General features: G+C 38.8%; 1 protein-coding gene across 1 annotated transcript in view; it reads right to left on the reverse strand.

Moving 5' to 3' along the window:
• The window catches only part of PBRM1 (polybromo 1), a 63,694-nt gene that overhangs the window by 9,286 nt on the left and 35,967 nt on the right, over positions 1-18,441 (reverse strand). The window contains exons 18-27 of the mRNA XM_009321851.1: positions 18,316-18,434; positions 17,224-17,435; positions 15,868-16,061; positions 13,951-14,100; positions 12,755-13,021; positions 11,228-11,373; positions 10,756-10,913; positions 9,894-10,077; positions 8,425-8,635; positions 4,539-4,740 (exon numbers count right to left, since the gene is read on the reverse strand). Coding sequence (XP_009320126.1) covers positions 4,539-4,740; positions 8,425-8,635; positions 9,894-10,077; positions 10,756-10,913; positions 11,228-11,373; positions 12,755-13,021; positions 13,951-14,100; positions 15,868-16,061; positions 17,224-17,435; positions 18,316-18,434 — 1,843 coding nt within the window. The remainder of the gene's footprint in view (positions 1-4,538; positions 4,741-8,424; positions 8,636-9,893; positions 10,078-10,755; positions 10,914-11,227; positions 11,374-12,754; positions 13,022-13,950; positions 14,101-15,867; positions 16,062-17,223; positions 17,436-18,315; positions 18,435-18,441) is intronic.

The raw sequence follows: 18,441 nt of genomic DNA on the forward strand, positions 1-18,441 counted from the left end.
TTCCACTGACGCTGCATGCACTAGAAGAGTATTTAGCTCACTCCCCCCCTGCCATTAGCAGGGCTAACATGAACTCTGCAAAGTAGAGTGAACAAACACGATTGCACACAAACAGAACAGGACTACCGCACAAGGAGGACCCTTTTTCCCCTGCGTTTTCAACAGGCTACTCACTACTGGAGCAAGTAATGTGGGACTATCAGGCTACTGCTGCGGTTACGTATACTCATTATGAAGAAAGACTGAAGAGGTTGAGCTTTTTCTTCCGTAAGAACAAAGTGACCCAAGAGAGTGTTCAGAGTTATGAAGGGGGTTGATATAGTGGATGAGGAAAAAATGGTCATAGCTCCTACGTTTTACCTGCAACGGGTGTCAACTGCTGATTGAGCATTCCCATTGGTGTTGGTGGCGGCACCACCCCCATAAGAGCCCCGACAGGAGTGCCTGCCCGGGGGGAGGAATTCTGCTGCTGTGCTGCTCGCTCTCTCTCCTGCTGCTCAGCAACTTTAGCTGCCCGCTCTGTAAAAGTATTTTAGATTTTCAGTTCTGTTTTGTCACCCAGAATTTCAAAATATTATCTGTTCATTAAAAAGGACTAGTCAAACACTGGCATAGTTTAGTCAAATATAAAGTAGAACAGATGAATCTTTTTAAACAGCATATGATTTGATTTCATGTGGCTGCACCTAAGACTTTTAGAGAACCTTTCATGAAAAATATTCCACAAAGTTTTATCTCTTTCTAAAAAAAAAAATAAAAATAAATAATAAAATAAAAATTTAAAAAGTCAAAGAACAAATTTGATAATAACACCAGTGTTACCAACATGAAGCAGCAGTCCAGCACTAGGCTCAGTCCGCACTAGGAAAACATGGCAAAACATTCCCTCTTTTGACACCACTGGCTCAGCTAAACCAGTTGCAGTGAAGGCAGGCAGCTCTCATGTAGATCCGCTACCAGCTGCTGTGGGAATTTTAAGCACCGTCTCTACCAGACGTGCCCTAGAGTAAGATGCAAATAGCAGATAGCAGTGCCAGCCAGTGGCCCATTTATTCTTGGGCTCCCCATATACTTTACTACTGATGCAGCTGAAAAGCGGTGGCAAAGTCGGGAAGCATTTGCAAAGTTGCCCTAGTGTAGATAGGTCCTTAGTGTTTGGAACATAACAAGCAGCAGTTTGATGAACGAAAAATATTTTTCTCTGCCTCTTTCTGTCATTTTCCCCATTTGGTCCCCTTTGAACTATTTTTTTTTTTTTCTGAAGATGTCTAACTCACATTGTGCTGCTCACTGGAGGTCATGTGTGTCCTTTGTACGATGAATCTGGTCATTATCTCAATCAAGTTTCCCACTGTGACTGCAAGAACAAAAGATCTACTGCAGGGGAATCTGACCAGAGGGCAATTTTATATTAAGGGAAGGGCGAAGGGTCATTGGAAGAAGAAAGAAAAAAACCAAAACCCAAGCAAACAAAAAAAGGAGATACACTGAATGCCCACTCAAGGTGCTTTGGGGGCATGCAAGTTGCTGATTTGTTTACTCTGAACGTCGTATCTGACTGACGCAATGAGGAACAACAAAGAATAAATGAATGCAGCATACATCTCCAGCAAATTTTAATAACAGTGAATGCAGGGCTAGAAGTTCTCTTGCAGTTGGTGAAAGATGAAAACTGCCACTAAAACAGCAATCAAGGTCCTCTGTCAAACAAAGGCTAAGAAGAAGTACATCAAGGAGTTTAAGTTATGCATCCTGCCAATGTTACTCATTTTCTCTAGTATATGACTTCAAACGTCTATCACGCGTTTGTCTCCTGTAGAACCTGTTTCTGCAGCTTCTAGCACTACTTCCATACACTGAAAGACCAGTTTCATTTCCAAAGGCATCTCCTTCTTTCTTTTCACTTCTGTCATTTCAGGAAGCGATGATGACGCACAGAAACCCCTACATTTACTACAGGCAACTCATACGTCATTGAGTACAAAATACACAAGACATTTAAAGGTAGATCCTGAAGTAGAAAAATGAGATAATCCTCTTCAGAGCAGAGCAAGCATTTGGGGAAAAGATGAAGCAGCTGTTCTGACTCTCACCTACTTTTGGCCAGCTAAAAAAAACCAATGGTCAGACAAAAGCAAAAGTTCTCAAGACACTCTGATGAATGAGAAATTACTGTTAAGCATTCAGCTTTATCAGATTTTGGAGTGCTGAGCTTTGAAGAAGGATCTGATGTAGGACAGTACTTGAGTTTTACCTAGTCTCTATCCATGCCGTGACTGCCACGGAACTAACAGATGAAACAACACTGCCAAAGGGAACTGCAGCAGGTGTTTAAGAGTTCAGCCTTGAGCATTCACCTTAATACTCGATACTAAATCTAAATCGTTTAGGCCAGGACTTGAGATCATTCAAGCAACATTTCCAACACATCTCAAGAGACAGGAAAGAGACCTTCTGCTTTGAACAGAGCTTTTCCTTATAACAGGCCTTTACCTCAATCCCATGCATTATTTTATTTTATTTTGAGGAGTTTTCACAGTGCAGTTAGCCATGCAGGCATTTCCAATGCAGCCTGTTCTTTGCTCAACTATTGCTAAAAATACCAACTATTACCCTGCACATATACCAAATGAAATTTTCAGTGGGTCAAAACAGATCTAAAATGCAAACGACTTTTCACCAGAACACGGAAAGGCACTTTTTCACTGAGGTGTCAAACCATGCCTGTTCCCTGCTCCCTGGTGCATGTCCACGCTAGAGAGCACATGAATTTTGACTCGTCACAGTGGAAGGAGAGGAGTTTCTCTCCTTTCACGCATGGTAAGCAAACACAGTTTGGACGCTTTGTAACCCCATCCCAACCCCTCAAAACCAAATAAAAGTTAAGTCTAGTTCTGGGCAGACACCAAGCCAGAGAAACTGCAGCCCAAAACACAAAAGCTTAGGAAAATTTTAAGCGAGAAAGAGGATTAAAATGGAAGCACTTAGGCAATCATTAACACAGTGGACAGACACTGTTGCTACCAGCACGTTACAGCTATGCCTTCCTGCAGAAGTACAAGACGTCAAGCTGCTCTAAGCTAGGAAGCGATGGCATGCTAGCTGTCCTACTGTTAAGAATTAGGCTGTAAGGAGGGACCTGTCAATAAAAAGATAACATGTGCACCTAGAAGGGTGTAAAAGGAAACTACAACAGGAAAAAAGTAAGGCCATAGTACTTTCACAAAGAAAGAGCATTACCATTTCCCTCACAGCATTTGCAAAGAAAACTTGCACATAGCCGAGTGGTGCTATATTACTCTCCAGAATTGCAAAGAGGTACTACTGCAAATTTGGAAAGGACTGAGACAGCTGAGGGTAGAAAGTGATAGCATGCAAACTTCTAGTTTGAAGATCAAAGCTGCCTTTAAGTTATGAGTATGCAGAAAACCTATCAAATCTCATTTTTAAAAAAGCAAAGTTATAACTTAATTGGGCAATAACTTTCTAGGGTGTGAAGCTTTCCTACCCAAAATAGCATTTTCTTCAAAAAAAATTGCAACAGTTGCTTAAAAAAATGGGTTTTCTATTGGAAGTGTTGACACATTATGAACTAGAGTAGTGACTATGGATGTTAAGCCAATGTATTTGGCTTGGGTAAGGGCCTGCTGTTAAGGATCAATTGTATTTTATTTTAATCAAATAAAGTTGAAACACAATGACTAATATCAGTAGGGAAGAAAGGAAGAAAGGAAGAAAGGAAGAAAGGAAGAAAGGAAGAAAGGAAGAAAGGAAGAAAGGAAGAAAGGAAGAAAGGAAGAAAGGAAGAAAGGAAGAAAGGAAGTCAATTGTATTTTATTTTAATCAAATAAAGTTGAAACACAATGACTAATATCAGTAGGGAAGAAAGGAAGAAAGGAAGAAAGGAAGAAAGGAAGAAAGGAAGTTCTAAAGTATCTCATACCTATGAAATATTCCTAGACTTACTTCAGGATATGAAATCTCTCAACAAAATCAGTTACAACAGTTGATTAATACTGAGACTGAACAACAGGTCATATTTACAGTATCATAACAGATTCTGTATCCTTGCTTTTATTCTACCAAAGCTTTTTAGGACTCCAAGTACTGTCAATCAAAGAACGTTTTTCCGCTCCACTGTAAGCCTTCTTACCTGCCGCTACAGCTCTGAAGAGCTTCTTGTCCAAAATTCCCCCCAGTCCTCCTTTAAGGAAACTTTCACAAACCATTTTTCCAACTGACTTCCAGCCCAGGGGCTTCATGCCCCTTTACTTCTAATTTGTCCCCATTTTCTTGGTCTTTGTTCATTTGCTTATTTGTGGCAAAGACATTTAAATTATCAGTTGTGCACTACATAACTTAAACATGCTCTTTGCTCCTCTTCAGTCATCTCTCAATATGAACTTCTCTTTAAGGTACGTCCAGAATAAAAACATAAATATCTTCTTTTATTAAACCTGTCATCTGAACAACAGTAATGAATGCGTTGAGAAAGAAAAAAAAGCAGAAAAAAGCTTAGCATCTTAGTTTTTATTTACCTTCATATTCTGCTTTCTTTGTTGCTTCCAAGTTTCTCCATTCAGTTCCTACAAGCCTGCTGAGCTCTCCAAAGGAGTAGTCTGGGTGCTGAGCTTTAATCACAGCCCTCATCTCGCTGCTAAATAAGATGTACCCGCTCATGTTGATCTTCCTCTTTGATCCCTCCTTCTTGGTGCTGCCCTTAACAGACTTGGGAGTGGACTGTGAGAAAAGGCAGTTATGACCACAAGTGTACAAAAGAGAAGCTTCTCGACAGACAAAATTCAAAGCTGTAAGAAACAGTATTTTACAATATTCCTGCATTTCTCTTGAACATACTTGCACAAGGACCATCCAACCTTACAGCCCCTGAAGAGAGACTGCATCTACTGATGCATGACAAGAGCATACGCACACGCTTATGAAAAGTACACAGGAAAAAAAAAAAATAAATAATCACGACGTTCTGATGCTTTTCAACCCTTCCAGACATAATACCACCTTTATAACTGAGGCTTCAAAAAATTCTCAGTAAGACAACACAGAATGCTTCCTATTAGCTAAAACCATTCCAAACTGAATGAGAGGACTAAGAAAGGCTGAGTAGCACATAAGTGACTATTTGGAAGGGCAGAAGAGAATAAAAGTAATTGTATTATGTGTCCTGGTTTTCATCCATTATGCTGTTCAGAAATATTGCCAAGAAAAGTTGAGTAAAACATTCTATTTGGCATTGCACATTTCAGGGAAATGCTTCCCCATTTCCTCCTGGGCCTTTGCAACCCCTACCCTCCCTGGCTCCATCTTCCACTTTTCTCATGCCTAAATGCTCTCTATTTTGCCTGTCAGACTCTCCTTTCTCTCTAGTGTTCACCTCCCATTACATAAGTAGCCATTTCTCCCTGAAAAACCCAAAGCCCAGTTTTGCTGATTCACTCTTTACCTACACAACAGGTTCACATCACATTCTATATGTTGATGGGTAACAAAAATTCTGCTCCTTTGCTTTTCCCACCACGGATGCTCCTGTTGAGAGCTGCTTGATGTTTCCAGCCATCAAAAAATTCAACCTGTTCTGACAACCACTGAGATACCACAGCTGGAACCCCCTTTTTGAAGGCTCCTTCCACCTATATTTGTTACAGGAGACCATAATTCACCCATACTCTGATCAATAAGGCCCACAAATGTATCATCATACCAAAACCCTCAAAAGGCCCTTCTCATATCCCGAACATTACAAATTTCTCACATCTTGAAAAGTGTAATTGTTTCCAAATACCTAGCGTGGAAAAAAAGGAAAGAAAAATATATGCAACTGTTTTCTTCCTATCCTGAAATTCTGGCCACGTTACTAACTCCTTCTACTTGCCACTTTGAGCCCCCCAGTTCAACACTCTTCTCTCAGCTAAAAACAAAGCTTCAGAGATACCAAGATGCTTAAAAAGTCTTGCTCATCAATTTAAGCCAGGCACTGGATAAACTGGGGCATACTTGTATGTTATTCCAAATGTCACTGTATTAATTTTCAAACGGCAATCCACCCACAATTTCGTTCTTGTATTCTCCATCCTTTTACATCTCCAGTACAACCGTTTTTAAATGAATGGAATCCTCTCCATTTGAGTCAGATAACTGCATATTCAGTTTTAGATGTGTTAAGAGAATAAATAAACCAGGGTGCCCTTTTATGCCTTTTCTCAGATATATTGCTAAAGCAAAAAATGAAGTTGCACATCTTTTTATTTTTTAGGTTCAACTTGATTCACAGCAAACTGCAGCAGGAAAGCATCATCCACCTATTTGTCAAGCCCCACAATACCATGTATTCACTTGTCTTGACTCCTTTTATCCTGAGGTGTAGTAAGAGCTTCTTTGTTATCAGAAGAAAACAAGTTTAAAAGTTCTGGGGTTTAATAGTTGTTAAATAAAATTCCATACGTTTAAGACAACATGAAGCAAACACATGCCTTTTATCTAGGAGCTCTGTTTAAAAAGACACTTTTCACTAGGGACATAAATAGAACAGATTATCTGAAGAAGAAATCTTATTTCTGTGCTATATGTTAGTTATCTGTCCACCAGAGTTAAATTGTGCTCTGAATGCCAGCTCAGACACAACATGCCTTTTCTTTCCAAATCAGCAGTGTGAGGAATCTGCCGGGGCACTTGTGTATCATCATTCACTTCTTAGCATGCATTGCTATTGATCCTTTTCAGTTTTCCTTATTTGTTTGCATCTTTTTGTGGGGTGGTTTTTTTTTCCCCCAAGTTCTAGACTTCAGAGTTCACATCTGTCTAAAGGCATATACACACATGTTGCATATATCCATTGAGCCTGACTTCTCACCAGTTATCCTGAAAGCTCTGCAAGACTGTCCCATTACAAACAATTAAGAAAAATAATAATAATGCAACTATCAACCTGGCTTTTTAAAGACATATTATATATTAGTATTTAAATAAAACTTCAAGGGAATCTGAGGATAACACACCTATGTAGAAAGAGAGAAAGCAAAGGAGATCAAAAGACAGTGAATCTTGCAGAAGGCAGTTTGAGGACATCTTTAATGTCCGATGATCCCTATTTAAACTGCTTTCGGCAGCTGCCATGCGTAACAACGGTAATATTTTGATTTATAAAAAGTTACCTTCCCCTTCCTAAAGTGTTACATTAGTTGGTTAATGCTGGTAACACGCTTTCTATTTGTAATACTCTGCAAGAGTTTTCATGCTACTTACGAAATTCAGCACGTTAAAACAAGAGCAGCAAGACAACCTTGCACAGGAAAATGCATTTGGTGGTCTGCCCACATGGCAAAAATCACAATCAAACCAAGCTAAAGCTTTCAATTTCATCAACTCTTTTTCGGGACATCAAAAGACAGTTATTTCTATCCAGGGGTCACATCCTTTCCTCAACAACCAATGAGGTTGTCACTTCACACTCAATGTAATGCAGCAGAAATCCATATTGCTGGTTACAAAAGTGTCTGAAACTCCCTCCTGTTCCCAGCTGGTCATTCCCAGTGCCTCTTTAATGCTGGCATTAGCTTGGATGTGGCAATGCGATGAGAAAGATAAAGGGCTTCATCCAGTTGCAAACAAACTTTTTTAGTTAGGTTAATTTCCAGTTAAAGCAGTTCCTCACCCTGCTTCAATACTCAGTTACATAAATACCAGGGCTTGTGTAAGAAACACAGCAAGAGAGGGAAGGGGATCAAAAGCGCCCCATTTAAGCAGCAGCAATGATTCATGCCGCATTCAAGCGGCATATAACCACACATGATTCCTCCTTTACTTCCTACCCATTTATCAGCAAATTAATACTAAAGCTTCTAGGACATCCAGTTCTTCTAACTTTTTTAACAGTTTCTTATTTCCAAGTAAGAATGGTAGCTTAATACTAAAAAAGTTATTTTTTTTCTTTGAGGACGGCACACAGCATTTTCTAAAAATGTAGCAAAGCCGTAACACCCAAAATGCTAGCTTTTTTCAAAATTTAAGGAAAAGCTTAAAAATGTGCGTTAGGTAAATTGAGAATTACAGTTAAAATCTTACATCCCAACTCTTTATTTAATATAAGGACCTGATATTTATGAGTAAGTAAGTGCCGTAGAAAAACCTACTAATTAGAAATAACGTTAACATATCATACAAAAATGTACCCTAGATTTTCCTCAACTGAATGATTTCCTTTAAAAGTATTTTAATGGACTTAACTGTTATCACCTGGATATCATATTGGATATGCCAAAACTGTTCGGTGCAATTTGTTCCATAGACTTGTAAACTGAAGTATAAATCTCTTCTGTGCATATGATAAAATGTTACTGTTTGTTTATTTGGGTTGGGCAAAGAATGCGGAATATAAAGGTTTAAAGGTTTCTCAAGGAAGATCCTTACCTGTGGTGGAGTATAAGGCATTATATCCAATTCACTAGCGAGTGGGGTCTGAAGCTGAGGCATAGAAGGTGTTTCAGTCATATCACCTTCCTCTTCTCCCATCTCTTCCATGTCCTCGTCGCCTCCTTCCAACTCAGCAAATTTTGCTTCTAGCTGCTGAATCTTCTTTTCCAGTAGCGGAGATGGTTCCTTCTGAGGAACTATGGGTTTTCTGAAAGGTGGAGAAGGAAGACAAAAAGCAGATGAGAATACACTCATACTTTACAGGACATAGCATATACTTTTGAAGAGAAAACCAACTTTCCGTCCTTTATCATTGAACAACATGGAAACAATGGTGACTCAGGATGGGCCTGTGCTTCCTTTCAGAACACCAAGCAGAAATCATTCAGTGCCTATGGACAGTGTTTCATTTCAGTCACTTGTTTGAAGGATTTTTTTATTTTACTTTTTATCAGTTAGAAGGGGATTTCAATGCAGCAAATACGTCATTTCCGCAATAGAAGGCAGTTAACACATCTTCCTTAGATTTTACATTTTACTTAAGTCAGAACTTAATATTCTTATTAATATCAATGTTCACCAACTGGAAAGCTATTTGTTACCCATAATGAGGACTTAAGTATTTTAACGACATCCAAGAGTATTTACCAATCTGATAATGTAACGACTCTTACTGAAGTCAGGAGGAGAAAAAGAAAACATCCACTGTTGGTTTTTTTCTGGTCTTCAGAGCATGAAAAGACTGATGTCATCTGGACTTCTTTCCAAAAGTGTGGTTAGTCAAAATTCACCTTCTCCTACAACTATGACTTTTATGTATGTACTGGGTCTGGCTGGGAGGGAATTAATTTTCTGCATAGTAGCCCATGTGGTGCTGTGTTTTGGATTTGTGACCACACCAGTGTTGATAACTACATCGATGTTGTAGTTATTGCTGAATGGTGTTGGCACATCATCAAGGCCTTTTCTTTTTCCCCACTCTGTCCCCCCAGCAAGTAGGCCAGGGTGGGCATGAAGCTGGGAGGGGAGACAACCGGGACAGCTAACCCAAACTGACCAAAGGGATATTTCATACCATATGACATCATGCTCAGCAATAAAAGCTGGTGGAAAGGAGGAGGAAGAGGGGACATTCAGGGCTATGGCGTTTTTCTTTCTGAGTAACCATTATGCATGCTGAGGCCCTGCTTCCCAGGAAACGGCTATAAACATCTGCCTGCCGATGGAAAGTAGTGAATTAATTCCTTATTTTGCTTTGTTTGCGTGCGCAGCATTGCTTCACTTATTAAACTGTCTTTATCTTGACCCAGGAGTTTTTCTTCCTTTTGCCCTTCCTACGCTCTCCCCCATCCCGCTGCGGGGGAGTGAGCGAGTGGCTGGGTGGGGGCTTAGCTGCCAGCCAGGCTCAGTCCACCACAACACAGAAGAGTGCTCAGGTGACCCCCACATTCCCATCACATTTTTACCTAAAATAGTATATTTCGTCATCTACAACTTTTGCAGAGAGTGAAAACCTCTTCAGCCCTTTAAATTTCTTCATTTGTTTGTCACTTTCATTGTAGCGGCTCTCACAAAGAAAAACATCGTTTTCAGAGATTTCTGTTGGTCTGCAGGAGAGGAAGTCTTTGAACGACAGAACTGCACACTTTCCTGCAGAAATGAAAGAGCTGGGTAAGAAGGCAGTCACACTTGCAGACATTTTACAAAAAGTGTGGAAACCGAAGGTTTTGCCAGTCTCATAAGACTGGAAGATTCCCGGTATTTGACACAACTATGGAAAATACACCAATTGATATCCCTATTAAATAATGCCACTCACCAGAAACCTACATGAACTTAAATGCAGCTTTTGCATTTTTTTAAAAAAACAAGAAAACTGCAAAATAACAAAACTCCGTGATCACTAGTCAGTTAACTATATTTAGCACAGCATCATAACTACAAAACAAAGTACATAGTCATCATCTTATGCAACAAACCAAATTTCAGCCTCCTTCTGGACCGACTTTCCAGGTAACACATAGTGGAATAATTACATTAGTATGCGAGAAAAATTGAGTTTTCTGTTCTCTGGCTGCAGACAACGTTCACTTTGATATCATACATGTCATTCCCTTATTGTAAGAAAGCGTCCTTATAGTGAAAATTCTCACTACAGCTCCCAAAGACAGGAATGCATATTAGAAATGGACTGAATAATCTCTCCTCCCCCACTCAACACAGAAAAAACCATACTTGGAATCAAGCCTACACGTAGCTATATATCACTTCAGATTGTATAGGAAAAGAAAGAGAGCGTCCATTTGATTTCAAGTTGTTAATAACTACCCAAAATGCAAGTCATCGGACAGGTCTCCTCCAAGTTACTCAAAAACACTTCCTTCTTGTAGAACATTTTAGTTGGTTCATGTTCAGTTTCTTCAGGATGTATAAAGATTGGACCAAAGAAATATGCAGCTCCATCTCGCACCCACATCTTTTCAATTCTGGAAAGAAAAGCAAACCACTGACACAAATGAGAGGCCATCCCTCCTAAATGAGACACCTGGACGCATTAGGTTGTTCAGGAAGACTGTCAGTAAAAAACGAGTACAGAAGAACAGCCTATTCCAACTGTACAACTGTATCACCTTTTTATTAGGTGGCTAAACTTCTACCTCAATCTATTAAGAGCTTGTAACATTTAGCTTAATTCGGAAGATTTTTTTCCCCACCCTCTTTTAAACTTTTTGCAGCAAGCCCGTCTTTTGTCCAAGTTATTTTTATACACACAAACCGCAAATAAAGAAATTGCACCTACCTTCCTACCCGAGGTCGCACTAACCCATGTGATTTTATGAAGACACAGTCCCCAACCTTAAGCCACATATCATTGTAGCAGAGCTGTTCAAAGTAATGGCAACCAGGTTCTCCATTGGACATTTCTACCGGAACATCTTCTTTGTCCTGCAGAAGAATACGCATTTAGAAACTTGTGGAAGAAGGAAAACCAAACACATATATAAAAAGATGCCAGGTTCAGATAAAAGACTTTGCTCTATCTTTATGTTACCAGTAATAGGTAAACACTAACAGAGCTGTACATGCGAAAGTGAGGGACCTTGAAATTTAGAAATGAAATAGCAAAGCCAAAGATACCCTCCATGTACACAAAGCTGTAATTTTGCCAGAACAGTAATTTACAGGTCCTTTTTTCTTCTACTGCTTCAAAGTTAACTGGCCAAGCCAAGCCTTGTCAGCTTATTTTGATGGTTTGTTTTAAAGCAGAGTAACATGCTTAAGAGGCAAGAATTGAGTATATGACCAAGTTACATACATAGAAATTTAATGATTCAACTCTCATATACCATAATACGAACACTCCATGTATTGCTTGCAAATTCATACCATTTGCCCTATTTAATTTCTTACTTTTTAGTTAAAACCCACGTTGTGCCGCATTTGACCTTTTAGTCTAGGATTTCAGAAAGCCAATGAAAACACAGGCTATCTCCCCAAGGCATGGAAGGAAAAGACCCTACAAGTTTTCATTCTCTCAGTAGAAGTAATTCCTTCTTTTGTCATGATGTGAATAAATACAATATATACACTAAGTGTCTGACTAAAGCTGACAACGAGTGTGCTGGGTATTCTGTTCTGAGGTTCTGTTAGAGAACTCAGTGTAAAGTGGATTTATTTTATGACTCTAAGTTTATTTTTTATGGCTCTAAATTTATTTTAGATAAATTCAATTAAATTGAATTAAAGTTAATACATTTATTTAAATTTATTTCTTTTATTACTCTAAATGCAATAAACTAAACCATTTTACCCAGTATGTTGGACAGAAATATTCTTAAGCATTTCAACAATAAACTACTCAGTTATCAACCATGAATAGGTCACAAACAACAGAATATTATGTATTGCTTACTGCTGCCTAGCTACTGCCTATTTTACTGAAATACTACATAATAAAGCATTTCAGCATTGCCATGAACTAAAATTAGACTTTTAGTTCTACTGATTCTTTAGGCTTAAGGCAAGCTTTACAGTAAAAGTGTAATTTTCTTTTCTTAAGTGGTAAAAAAACCCACAAACCAACCCCTTCACACGATCACAAGAAAGCATTTGTAGAATCTAGCAAATATGCACACAGTTTATTTTCTGTTTAGTCTATTTATATTTTGTTTGTATTTATTTACAAATGTGTATAACAATTTATAACATAAACTTTATTTATATTTTATTGTGTCTGAATGCTGTGAAACCAAAGTCATGAGGGCTCACATTTTGTCATTCTTTATCTGTCGAACATAATTGATGTTCCACTTGTTATCTTACATACCTTTTCAAGATGAAGCATACTTTCTCCCACCTTACTGTCCTCCAATGTTTCAGCGTGTTTCTCCTCATCTACTTTGTCTGTATTAGCAAATACAGAAGCAACACGGACCACAGGCAGGGGTACATCTCGTGGGACAAATCTTACAGAGCTTACAGGCATAGTCCACAGTTTAATCTTTTTAAAAGATTTTGTCTTCGCAGAATAACGTGACTCACAGACATAGACATCCTCATCTCTGAAGTTTTCAGGACACAATTTAAAATATTCCTGCAGATTGAAGAAAAAAAGATGAAGTATTTCAGCAACACACACACATACCCCACAGACACACAGCGAACTCCCTCTCATGCTTCCTGTTTTTTTCTACGTTTATATCAGAAAGACTTTTAGACTAAGAAAGCCTTTCTGCTGAGTTCTTTTCTTCCAGTTTGACATCCAAGTTATACTAAAAATTAAAAGCAAACAACAAGAAATCCCACCCTTAGAGAAGAAGCTAAATTCAGTACAGGTTATCATGTGAGAAAAGTTAGGTTTTATTCGTTTACCAAACTGGTACATTAACAAGTACAAGACCTGCAGCCCAGAACCACCTTTACAAGATTTCTGAGCTTTGACTTGGAAAGAGGACATGACCACCAAGTTGGGGGGGGAGGGCAGGAAAGTAAGCTCCATGCTCATTGATATGTGACTGATACCCATTCATGTACTCAGCAGCTGTAGCACTTTTTTCCATACAAACACACTACCTTCTAAAAACTGGCTGAGATAGGTATGTTGCAAGCAAGCCAAAAATTCTCAGCACAAGGACAATGTGGAATCAAACTTGAGACAGAGGTGAAAGACTTCATCCTCTTACCAAGCCATTCAAGTCTCCCTCTCTACCAAACCTAAATCTACATGCTTTTATGGAAACCTTTAAGAAGTTACCTGCAATTTCTCTACTACATGCTCTGAAAAATCAGTTAGCTAATTACCTAACAGGCATATGATACTACAAACCAACCAGCACCAGGAAACACCATCACTTGCATGAACTACATTGCTCATGAAGCAAATGAAGAATACAAACAGTACACAGGAGCAAGTCCTATTTTATTTAAGAATTAGTAGAACGTCTCTGTTAGGATGCCTACGCCTCTTCAAGAAAACAGCAGAGAACATATTTGCTTAACAAATTAGTCTGAATAGTCTCTCACCTTAACAAACATGACCACGCATTTGCCTAAAATTTTGCTAACAGGAACTTTATTGTAATAGTCACTTTTAAAAACTTCCTTCTCCAAGAATTTTCGTGTTGCAAGATGAAACGTTTCATTTGGTCGATAAAACCAACAGCCATAGAGCCAAAAAAAAAAAAAAAAAAAAAAGAAAGAAAAAAGAGAGAGAGACAGAAGGGAGAAAGAAAGAGAAAAAGATGTAAAATGGTATATTCTCTACTGCATCAGCAAGAAAAAACAACTATAGATTGATTGATCAATCAAATAGCCATGTAGTCATTTAGACTGAGAGTAAACTGTTTTAAAACAGGACAAGATTCCCTAACTGTTTCAGGTAAGGAAAACTAGGTGGCTTAAAAAGCCTGCAAATTGGTTTTTCCACAGTAAAACCTGACTCAGCAAAATAAAGGAGGAATCAGTTCTGTTGAGTCAGATGATTTCAGGAAACAGTCTGCAACTTATTTATAAATCTTGACTTTCAGGCCTTGAAATGGCTTCAAAGTCTATACAACAATCACCCGATTACTTGAAGAACCTTTGATAACTGGTTTCAAGTTTTTTAAGAACTATTTCTTCCATATTACACTGTGACAGATTCAAATTGTTAAGAAGTTACAAATATGTACTATTTTTCTAAATCAAAGAAAATCTGTAATCTGTAGACTGAACCAGAATAAAAAGTTCTTTCTCCATCACAGACAAGCGAACATAAGAAACGTCCAACTGGCCAATGGTCCATCTACCCAAATACACTGCATCCAACTGAGTGAGCAGGACAGGCTATTAGAAGAACGCATTTGATCTTGGCCACTCTCCATAACTCAATTCCACTCCTCCTACAGTCATTCCATTAGGAGTGTTAGAGAGCTGTACTTTCTATCCGGCTATTACTTGCAGGTTATTTCCTTTATTATTTGGTTTAGACCTGTTGTACATGGACTTGTCTCACCTATTTTTGAACCTGCTGATACAATCTGCCTCCACAAGCTCCTGGGAAAGCCAGGAGGCTCACTACCCACTGTATTAAAAAGCCAAACGTTTTCACGTGTTTTAATCTGATTTATTAGTGTCAATGAGTGCCCTCTAACTCTAGTACTGCTGGATTTGTTGAATAGTATTTCTGCATTCACTTTATGACTCACTTCATGATTTTGCAAACCTTAATTATATCCTGCCTTACATTTCTCTTCTCCAAATTTAAGAGTCACGGTCTTTTTAATCTGTCCTTATAACACACCCGTTCCATCCCTTTAAAACAAAGTACAACCAAAATGCTTAGCTCCACTATACCCCACTGTAGCTCTCAGCAACTGTAGTTTCCAGGATTGCTGAGAGTGCACCATGCTTATCTGATACTCTTGCCATATCTCTAGCCTTCCTTACACTTAAGAGAAGTATCTGCTGCAAACAGAAAGCATCACTGATGAGAAAAAACAAAATAGTACTTGTTATGGCTTGATTTGGCCTACGAAATGCAAGCTTCAGCTCAATTCTGAAATTCAGCAAAGGCATGTTCTGAAACTGAGTTGTTCTGTGGAACACTTGCAGTTAAATGTGCCCAACTTTAGTTCAGATTTCTCAGCACAGAAAAACCCCATGTGTTCTTCTGCGCCTAAATTACAAGGACCCCATCCCACTTAGAAGAGCCCGTTCTCTGGGATGCTTATGATTTGAGGGTAGGTAGAGATGAACAACAAAAAGTGTGTGCTGATCCAAGAGCTTTATATTTGTAATATTCTTTGGAACAAAGCGACTCAGAAACAAGAAAAATACTCACCAGTCCACACATACTTCTGCAAATAAAATAAATAACATCTACACAGAAAAAGCTCAGATTAGAAGTTTTAAATAGTAATAATAAGAAGTTTCACCATATTGTTTTCCTATAGCAAAGACATCCTTACCAGCTGAATCTTCCCACAGCCTCTCAATACAGACAATGTGAGGCTGCAAGTTGGCTTCAGCAGGTTCCACATACACATAATCTCCTACATGGTACATGCTGTTCTTGAAGCTGCAATCCTGGCTGTAGGTCCGATGCAAGCTTGACAGCCCTGCTGATCCAGAAGAATCTTCACTCTTTTCAGCTTCTTATTTCAAGAAGGGAAGAACAGATGTTAGTAATGCCACATTTCCACATTAGCCAAGATTGCTGATATGAATGCCCTCAACCCTTTGCTGAGTGCAGAAGTGCCACGTGCAAAAGTGCCACATGATACCTGATGCGTCCCTCTGTCACTGACTTCCAGTGTGAAGGAAGGGTTTAAGCGTGTTTTGTGCTGCTAGCCTTACTGGTACTGGTGCTGCTGAAGGTTGGGTTTCTCTTCTTCAGCTGAATTTTATTGAGCCCTCCCAGTGAGTGAAGAAGAACTCAATGACAGCACTGAGCTCAGAAGCCTTCAGAGAGGCAAGTTTTGCTTTCTTTGGGGTTTTTAGCTCTCAAAGGAAGACAGAAAAAGGGCATCACAGCTGTTGTCCCCTTATAATACTGAGCCTGGTTGGAGTAACCAGACTTTACTGCTGCCGACATTAGTGCTATGTGGGAAGATGAACCACGTTAGAAAGACAATTCAAGGACAAAGAGCTAACAGCTCTGCTCCCATCTGTGGAAAGGAGCAATTAGAAAGCTTTATTCATTCCCCTAGACATGCTCCACAACAATTATACGGACAGCAACAGCCAGGAACTGTGACACACAAAGGACCTTCACAGTAGGTTTCTTGCCCTACAAAATAGTGCAAGCCCATTCCTCTTCACACTTACAGTAGCCAAGTAAGAAACACAAAAGGCTTACTTAAATACCATTTCTTTAGCAGTGTTAAAAGCATGATCATAGACAACACCATCAGCACATCAAGAAACCAGTATTTGTCAAAAAGGAAATGACTAAAAGGTCAATTGGAACAGTCATTTCTAATTTTATTATCAGCAGAAAGTTGTAGTAAAAAACTATTGTTTTCTTTTATAATATCCTTGAAATAAGACTACTGGCACCCCAATGCGTTCCGATTAAAGGGTTTACATAAGGTTAGTATCTACCTACATCTCTTTCTTAAAGCTGTCTGGCATGGCTGCTAAGGATCAAAATAAAATAAATGTCTCGTAACTTTAGAATACAAGACCCTTGGTGGACAACCAGACTATTAAGGTCCTTTCAGTAGGCAAAGCTGCTGTAATAGCAGAGCATACATCATATGCATAGGTACATTTTTCAATTAATACATTTAAAATTAATGAAAAGAAAGTAGTTACCTCTCTTCTCCTCCTCTCTTTTGAGCTTATCCTCCTCTATTTCTTTGGGCAGCTTTTCCTTCTTTTCCTTTTCTACATCGTTGTGAAGATGCTTGGTGGTATAGCTGAGAGCGGGTGACAGAAGAATCTCTCCGTTCTTACAAAGTTCATCTCGAATTTTAATAAAGAACTGCTGAAGTTCGACCGCATCCTCGTAAATCTCCGAATCAGTCCTGTACAAAAATACATACAACAGGGCAGAAACATAGTTTGTGCAGAGTCAAACAGGATCCTAAACACACACCCATCAATCACCACACTTAGTGATAAAACTAAAGCTTCACTCTACCAATGGATTTCTGTGCTTACTCATAACAAGCAGCAGCAGACACTGGCAAGTCATGCTCCACCTGCTACTCCGCTGCCAGTTTGTATTACAGTTTACCTAAAACAGTATTTTTGTACACACCAGTCCCGAAATACCAGAAAAATCAAAAGGTAACTGGTTGCGACCAAAACTACTTGCCACTAGACCTCTACAATCTGTTAACTTCTGAAAACTTAAGTAATAACATTATTAACAAAACTGACTTATTTTAATTACCCAGACTCCTGTTAGTAGATGTTTTAATATCATTTTTTACCTCCTCTCCTTCAGAGTCAAAATCTCACCTGCACATCCCCAAGTACTCTACCTAATTCAAGTAAAACACTGCAAGAAGTTGCGAGTGTTCATAGCTTTTGCACAATATTACCATAACCCATACAACTGTGATTGCTCCAAAACGGTAATCCACTAGTCAAGCAGTTAGCGAACAGCTCCTCCTCTTTGTTTTTTCAATTTGAAAGTTAGCACAAATCTGGTTTTCATCAGGTGTGCCTTTGGAAGATTAACATCAAAATTATCTCATGGCAGAAACCTAACTTTTGCCTTGTTTTTAAATGAAAGCATACATTCCACTGAAGACCTGATAGAGCTTTTGAGATTTGGTTTTCTAAACACCCATATCAAGGAAAGCAAACACCTTAAAAAACCTTCAGCCTTTGTCTAACATTAACATGCAAAACTCGCGTGATAAGAAAAAGATACCTGAACAATATGGCTTCGCTCACCTGTTCATTCTCCTTGCCCTCTCCAGTACCTCAAACATATTCTCCTGGAACAAGTCCAGTCTTCTATAGCGATTATTTTCAACATTTTTTCGGATAATATCAAAAGTCAGAGGAGGTTTTTTTGGG

The sequence above is a fragment of the Pygoscelis adeliae genome, unplaced genomic scaffold (assembly GCF_000699105.1).
Source record: "Pygoscelis adeliae isolate BGI_AS28 unplaced genomic scaffold, ASM69910v1 Scaffold94, whole genome shotgun sequence".
Taxonomy (NCBI): domain Eukaryota; kingdom Metazoa; phylum Chordata; class Aves; order Sphenisciformes; family Spheniscidae; genus Pygoscelis; species Pygoscelis adeliae.